The sequence below is a fragment of the Corythoichthys intestinalis genome, chromosome 15 (genome assembly GCF_030265065.1).
Source record: "Corythoichthys intestinalis isolate RoL2023-P3 chromosome 15, ASM3026506v1, whole genome shotgun sequence".
Lineage (NCBI taxonomy): Eukaryota > Metazoa > Chordata > Actinopteri > Syngnathiformes > Syngnathidae > Corythoichthys > Corythoichthys intestinalis.
The window spans coordinates 11,124,004-11,132,427 of record NC_080409.1 but is presented as its reverse complement, the minus strand read 5'-3'; the positions used below and the strand labels follow the sequence as shown (position 1 = coordinate 11,132,427).

At 38.4% G+C, this 8,424-nt stretch overlaps 1 protein-coding gene across 2 annotated transcripts in view; it reads left to right on the top strand.

Annotated features, from left to right (window-relative positions):
• Positions 1-98: 98 nt before the first annotated feature.
• The window catches only part of gstz1 (glutathione S-transferase zeta 1), a 19,184-nt gene continuing 10,858 nt past the window's right edge, over positions 99-8,424 (top strand). The window contains exons 1-6 of one of the 2 annotated variants that reach the window (XM_057859682.1): positions 100-319; positions 406-541; positions 619-670; positions 5,980-6,047; positions 6,116-6,196; positions 7,777-7,902. In XM_057859682.1, coding sequence (XP_057715665.1) covers positions 524-541; positions 619-670; positions 5,980-6,047; positions 6,116-6,196; positions 7,777-7,902 — 345 coding nt within the window. In that variant the 5' untranslated portion in view covers positions 100-319; positions 406-523. Of the gene's footprint in view, positions 320-405; positions 542-618; positions 671-5,979; positions 6,048-6,115; positions 6,197-7,776; positions 7,903-8,424 lie in introns of both variants that reach the window. The other variant, XM_057859681.1, reaches the window with a different exon arrangement.

Here is an 8,424-nt window from a genome sequence, read left to right as displayed (position 1 = left end):
GCACATCAACCACTAGAAATACGCAGCCTGGTTGGTTGAGACTCGAGGAATTCTATCCAATGGTCGATGAGAAAATTCACACAATCCCGCCTATTAGTTCGGTTTCTGACCAATTAGCAAGCAGACCTTTTGCTGTGTCTGGTTGCTAGTTGCGACCAAAATATACAGTTGAAGCTAATCTCAGGTGAAAGGAATAGTAAATGCTTTGGAGCGAATTAGAGGGACGCCATAACGATCATAAAAAATAAACCAGCTTTAAAATTTACAAAACGCCAAGCTTAACCCTACTATGCGGCTATCCTGCATTCTCCTGGCAAAGGTACTGTACTTCCACACTGTTACTAGTTCCACTTGTTTGCTCATGGTGACTTAATGTAAAGCAGATGCGACCCTTTTATTGCTTAGTCATGGACCAAAGAGTATGTAGGAGGAGATGCGAGAAGCGCATCCTATTGGCTGTGAGGGGACGTCGATGTTTTCATCTCAGAACTTTTTTGGAGCGAGTAAACTTGACTGAGAAGCCATGTCTGAGCAAATCAAGGTGAACTGATATAAAAAGTATGATTCGGAGCAATTGCAATCATGTTTTTTTAATGTTCTCGTGTTGTTTTCATCCAGCCTATCCTCCATGGATACTTCAGAAGCTCCTGCTCATGGAGAGTGCGCATTGGTAAGTTACTTAACATTTCGACACTTGCATCCAAGATTGTGTAGTGCATTTTTGGGGGGGAATGCATGAGCGAAAGTTTGAAATTGAGAGGCAAATGTTTTTACTAGTGAAACTAGTTTCGGAATCAGTGGCGGAACAAATTTTTTAAACGATATAGTGATTCTTGCCGGGATCATATCGATTACCTTTTGGGCTGCAAAGTATCGCCATATATTATATATATACCTTTTCGATATATTGTCACACCCCTAGTTGTGATAGGCAAGGGCCTAGTTTTGCATAGGGACAGTAGGGACACAACTTTTCAGGATGCTCAAATTGTCCCCACCAACTTTCAAGCAATGTTATTTGCATCATATAATGACTTCAACGATATAGGTCATTTAGATTGTCTTCACATATGATGTGAGACGATTATTATGTGAATTATTTTCATTATGTTTAAACTTACATTTACCACTTTTCACTTGCTGAATGTGCCGGTCTATATTCCCCCCTTAAAAGCACGTTTGATTGGCTGATGACTTGACCCAGACACACGCACACAGCCCCGACAGATTCATATCGACAACATGCCGCCTTCTCCACCCCCTTCGAAGATGAGGGATATTAGAAGAGTTTTTCGGCCGGCAGCAGCTACTGTATCTAATGTACAAAGACGTCAATGTTGTGGATGTGGGGAACACGACACTAATTTTGCTGGAGTAAGCCCGACCTGGATCAGAGTTAGCATAACATTAAACTGTGTGAACTTGCTAACCTTCAAAACTCGAGTAGGAAGCTGCTTAACTCATTCACTCCCAGCCATTTTCACCGGAGCAAGGCCCTTCGCTCCCGGCCGTTTTACTGGATTTTGACTGATTTTGCAAGGCCCACAGAAAATTCTGTTCTATTGCTATATAAACATGGAACCCACCAAAAGAAAGATTAGACTCTCTTCTTTAAGCAGAAAAAAAAGTGTTTAGAAATCAGCATTAGAACATAGCTTAGTTTGAGCAATTTTCCAATTTCTGATGAAAAAACTGATAAATTGAGCTTTTTGGGAAAGCATACATTTCAAACATAACTTTGACCTATACACAGCTATTTTTTGCTTTAGTTACATCCCTAACATCTGAATAATGTTTTCCTTTTACAAAAAAAGATAAACAACAAGACAAATAGTGCTTTTGATCGCAACGTTACAATTTATTTACACATAATTAAACTATTGAACTGTTGAACTATTTGCGCACACAACAACGGGGAAGGGTCTCGGCTGCTCCCGTGGCTAATCTGATGAGTCCGGATCAAGATCGGTCTCACTTTTTTCATCATCTTCATCGTTGGTTTCAACCTCGGGCTAAGGAGGAACGCAACGTGAGCTCCGCAGAACGCATGTGGAACCTGACGCTGTTCAAGATAGTTTTTTATGAATCCTTCTTTGACAATGGGTTCGTTTTCTTTTCAAAACACTCCTCGAGTGTCGTTTGCCTTTTTTTTCCCGATCGTTCTCCACATTTTTTTCAAATTGTCACGCGTCTTCACAAGATCCCTCCAACTTCCGTTTCCTGACTATTTTTCTTCACTTCCTTTCTTGGCCCGAGATGAGTTCTTGCCAAATGCGCCACTGACCTCCAGTGGCCAGTTTTATTGCTTTAAAATGGGTTTTGCGCTTTGTGCATTATATTTTAGATAGATCAGAACCTATAGATGCCTTTTATAGTTGGGGGAAAAAAATAATAGATGTATAAATACGTTTTTGGGACACTGAAGCAATTAAAAATAAAACGTATTTATACGTTTTTGGGAGCAAATGAGTTAAAGAGAAGTGTCCTCCCGTATGTGTTTTCTACAGCAGTAGTACCTCGACTTAAGAACGTCTCTACATACAGCATTTTCAGGTTAAGACACGGGTCAACGGGAAAATATTGCCTCTTGTTAAGAAAGAAATTTCGGGATACAAAAGGCAAAAATACAGTCAGACTGGTACTTCCAGCTCCCAGAGTTTACTGAATGTGACATACTTACAGTATAGCTGCTCTGCCATTGGCTATTGCCTAGCATTCCTGGCATCCAATTGGGTAAGAGGGTCCTCTACTGTATGTGTATGTGTCCAGCGTCCTCTTCATTCGCCCCCTGTATTCCGACAGTTTTACATGAGTGGATTAACTTTTATTCTTTACTCTATTCTTTTTTAATTATATTGTGCACAACTCAGATTTTATGTTTTTTTAAGCAATAATCTAAGTGTAACATGTCAACTGCTGGCCAAAAGTATTGGCACCCCTGCAATTCTGTCAGATAATGCTCGATTTCTCCCAGAAAATGATTGCAATTACAAATGCTTTGGTAGTAATATCTTCATTTATTTTGCTTACAATGATAAAACACAAAAGAGAATGAATAAAAAATTAAATCATTACCATTTTACACAAAATTTCAAAAAATACAAAAGTATTAGCACCCTCAGCCTAATACTTGGTAGTACAATATTTAGACAAAATAGATAACTGCGAACAACTGCATTCGGTGTCCATCAATGAGTTTCCTACAATGCTCTGCTGGAATTTTAGACCATTCTTCTTTGGCCAATTGCTCAAGGTCTCTGAGATTTGAAGAGTGCCTTCTCCAAACTGCCATTTTCAGATCTCTCCACAGGTGTTATTTGGGATTCAGGTCTGGACTCATTGCTGGCCACTTGAGAAGTCTCCGGTGCTTTCTGTCAAACCATTTTCTAGTGCCTTTTGAAGTGTTTTGGGTCATTGTCCTGCTGGAAGACCCAAGAACTCTGAGGGAAACTTTCTCACACTGGGCCCTACATTATGCTGCACAATTTGTTGGTAGTCTTCAGACTTCATAATGCCATGCACATGGTCAAGCAGTCCAATGCCAGAGGCAGCAAAGCAACCCCAAAACATTAGGGAATTTGACCGTGGGGACCGTGTTCTTATCTTTGATGGCCTCATTTTTTCCCCCTGTAAACTCTATGTTGGTGCCTTTTCCAAAAAAGCTCTTCTTTCGTCTCATCTGACCAGAGAACATTCTTCCTAAACGTTTTTGGCTTTCCCAGGTAAGTTTTGGCAAACTCCGGCCTGGCTTTTTTATGTCTCTGGGTCAGAATTGGGGTCTTCCTGGGTATCCTTCCATAGAGTCCCTTTTCATTCAGCCGCCGACAGATAGATAGTACAGGTTGACACTGTTGCACCCTCGGACTGCAGGACAGCTTGAACTTGTTTGGATGTTAGTCAAGGTTCTTAATCCACCATCCGCACAATCTTTCATTGAAATCTCTCGTCAAGTTTTCTTTTCCGTCCACATCTAGGGAGGTTGGCCACAGTCCCATGGGCTTTACACTTATTGATGACACTGCGCACGGTATGCACAGGAACATTCAGGTCTTTGGAGATGGACTTGTAGCCTTGAGATTGCACATGCTTCCTCACAATTTTGCTTCTGAACTCCTCAGACAGTTCTTTGGTCTTCTTTCTTTTCTCAATGTGGTACACACACGGACACAGGACAGAGGTTGTGTCAACTTTAATCCATTTTAACTGGTTGCAAGTGTGATTTAGTTATTGGCACCACCTGTTATGTGCCACAGGTAAGTAACAGGTGCTGTTAATTACACAAATTAATGAAGCAGCACATGATTTTTTAAAGGGTGCCAATACTTTTGTCCGGCCCCATTTTTGGAGTTTTGTGTAAAATGATAATGATTTTTTTCCCCCCATTCTCTTTTGTGTTTTTTTCATTGCAAGCAAGATAAATGAATATATTACTCCCAAAGCATTTGTGATTGCAATCATTTTCTGGGAGAAATTGAGCATTAGCTGACAGAATTGCAGGGGTGCCAATACTTTTGGCCATCACTGTATGCCTTGTAATATACAATACAATCTTACACTGCACACACACCAGTGGCAAAAAAAAAAAAAAAAAAAAGGTAGAAGTAGGCTTGCCATATACCGCAGGGGTCCCAATACTTTTGGCCAGCAGTGTATTTGTTCAATGTTTTAAATTTGAATGCATTTTTAAGCATTATAAAAGATTTATGTCTGAAATATGAGGGGGCTTGGAACGGATTAGGACATTTACATGGAAAATGCCTCTCTACTTACAGAATTTTCAAGTTAAGAAACTGCTTCCAGAACCCATTAATTTTGTTAGTCCAAGTACCACTATATTAATGTTAATTAAACTGTGAGAAATGTAGTGAAGTGAGGTTTACCCCCTTCTCCCCAATTTTTATTTATGCAGTCTTTTTTGTGTTTGTTTGTTTGTTTGTTTTTGAATGAATGAATGAAAAAAAAAATCAGTTCAATGTAATCAGTTGATATTAAAATCTTTGATGTGAAAGACTGTATAATGTAATAACGTGTAGAACATTAAAAGTAATGTCATTTACTTTGCTGAGTAACTAATTTGTCTTACATTGAGGTCACTGAGTGACTAACTCAATTACATTTTGGGAGAAGTAATTTGTAACTGTAATTAAGTACCGTATTTTTCGGACTATAAGTCGCATTTTTTTTCATAGTTTGGCTGGGGGTGCGACTTATACTCTGGAGCGACTTATTTATGAAATTATTTACACATTATTATATCATTTAACATGTTATTTTGTTTTTTGGGGGTGACACTGATGGTTTAGTAAACTTGTTAGCATGTTCTTTTTGCTTTAGTTATCTGAATAACTCTTAATAGCTATGTTTTGTAACATACCGGCCACGTTCACATTTTGTTCATTCATCATGTAACATTATCTATCATACTGTACACTCATTCAGCATGTTGTTCTGTATTGTATTTTTATTTTAAATTGCCTTTCGAGACGACATATCTGTTCTGTGAATTGGATTTTATCAAGTAAATTCCCCCCCAAAATGCGATTTATACTCCGGTGTGACTTATATATGTTTTTTTCCTCTTCGTTGGGCATTTTATGGCTGCTGCGACTTATACTCATGTGCGACTTATAGTCCGAAAAATACAGTAAGTAAGATTAACAACACTGGCTGTGGCAACTCATTGTGTAAGTGAGAGGCTGTTCTCAGCAGTGTGAGCGGATTTCAGTGTCCCCAGTGAAGCCTTTGATGAAGACAAGCATTTTTCTATGTTATCCTTGTTTTAAAATAATTCATATAATGAAGGTGGCATGGTGGGACAGTAACATGTTTGGAACTTTTGCTCAAATTAAAAAAACAACAACCTTTTTTTCAGTATCTGATCGGGACTGTGTATCGGCAGATTCTCAAAATCATGTGACTCGGGTGCAAAAATATGCAATCAGGACATCCCTAGTAAAAATGTAACCTTTTCTCCTTTAGCTTTCGCCCTGAAAGGTATTGAATATGAGCAGGTACCAGTCAATCTGATCAAAGACGGAGGTCAGCAGGTACATTTTGCTTACAATCAAAATAAAAGCCGAGAGGGACATTTTAGTTACAACTGAATGTGTTGCAGCTCACCAAGGAGTACAGTGCTGTAAACCCCATGCGACAAGTGCCTGCCGTTGAAATAGATGGCATCATCCTTTCTCAGTCGGTGAGTCGCATTTAAAATCTTCCATTCCCTATGATGAAAGTATGTAGGCCTGAACGATATTGGAAAAAACTATTGTTGCAATTTTTTTGAGGTTTGCAATATATTGCGATATTATATTGCGATATTATATATATATATATATATTTTATCGTTTTTAAAGAAATTTTCACTAGATGACTTGAATAGCTGTTTGGAAATTCTTTACTTGACACACCGTGACCACAGTGTATTCATATAATACCGTTTCATTTGTGAATGATGAAGATTGCTTTATGAAGGGATCCAGGAAGCCATGTTTGCACAAAATAGATCATTTATTGAACACGATATTTTACACTTAAACAGCAACAAATACATTAAATGATAAATAAAAGAGCAGGTGCATTAGTCCCCTAAGTTTTTGACAAAATATAACAATAAATAAAAACTTCTGTAAAATAACAACAAAGTTGTAAACATATTTGAACAAAAATATTAAATATGACAAATAAAAGAGTTGTTCACAAACTATAACAATAAATAAAAACCTCAGTAAAACAAAAAAGTTGTCAACATATTTGAACTTAAATATTAAATCTGACTAATAAAAGTGCAAGTGCATTAGTACCCTGAGCTGTTTACACAAAATATTACAATATAAAACTGCAAAACGGCAACAAAGTTGTAAAAATATTTAAACAAAAATATTAAGTGTCAAAACTTTATGTGCAGCAGTACTATATATAGTTATTTGAAAAATACGATTTACAATAAATTTAAATATAAAAGAAACAGAAACTCAATTGAACTTGTAAATAATTGACCTGAATAACTGCAAAAAACTGATGAATAACAGAACCAAATTTCCTGCCTTCCTGATAGCTGTCACATGAATAAAAAATAGAAAAGACATTCCTCCAGCTGTGTTATGTATTTGTCTGCATATCGTCCACCTTCCTTGCTCAGCAATTCTCAACTGGGTCTCATAGGTTTTTGGCCAAGACTACTAGTTTATCCACTATTGCAGGCTTGAGACAAGAACGTTGGCACGTAACAATGTTCCCACCTGTACTAAAAAGCCTCTGATGGGAAGGTCTTAGCAGGAATGCATAGATACCTGCGTTTTAAATGGTCCCACATGTTCGACAGATTACTTCTTGTTGATGCAACCATGGCGAGGCACTGTCGACAGGGCTGTTTTTTGTCTCTTATAGTCTTTTTCTTGCCAAAATACTTCCAAAACTCCTTCTGGAGACGGTCTTGCCTCGTTTCCTTGCTTCAACGTGTTGCTTTCTTACTTTCACTTTGAGAACGGCCCCTCCTCCCTCCGCTCTGCTGTTCGGCCCCTCCTCCCTCCACTCCGCTGCTGCGGGGGGAGGGGGAGGAGCCGATGACTTGCTGGAGGGAAAGAGAAGCTGTGCGCTCTCCTTCCCTCTCCTTCCTCAAAACAAACGTTTGTGGATTTAAAAAAATGAAATGAAAAAACTATCGCACGTCCTTGCGATGGGACTATTGCGCATGCGCACATCGCGATGGCGATGTTGAAACGATATATCGTTCAGGCCTAAAAGTATGTGACATTCCTCACTTTTTTAACACAGCTGGCAGTGATCCAGTACATTGATGAGACAAGGCCCGGACCACGCCTCTTGCCTTTGGACCCCAAAAAAAGGGCTGAGGTTAGAATGATTAGTGACCTCATTGCTTCTGGGATACAACCTCTGCAGGTGAGCATTTTTTTAGTAGTTTAGCTCACAAGGTGCTTGTCACCCTACTCCAAATCTATGTTTACATGAACAAAATTTCTTCAATCCTATCAGCGTTCGGATTAAAATGATCGGATGCACTGTATTCATGGACACTAAAAATACTGATCCGATTAGGTATTACTTGTCAATGCCTCAGTCAGAACAAATTATTTTGACGTGCACAAATCGATGCTGCGTTCATGTGGTGTTGTAGTTACAGTAAATACGGTAAGAAGCTAAGTTTTTAAAGAAGATTTACTACCAATTTGCACGTTTTATTAACGCCAGCATTATAACGTTAAACGTCGTATACACTAGGCCTGTCGCGATAACAAATTTTAGCGATATGCGATATTATTGCACCCCCCCAATGTTTTTTTTAAACCAATTTACAATACCACAGTGAGAATACAGTGTTAATAGATCAAGTACACCCATTTAAACGCAATAAATGTTTACTCTTAAATTAAAAAATACTGTTTAAGAAATCACAACTAAAAA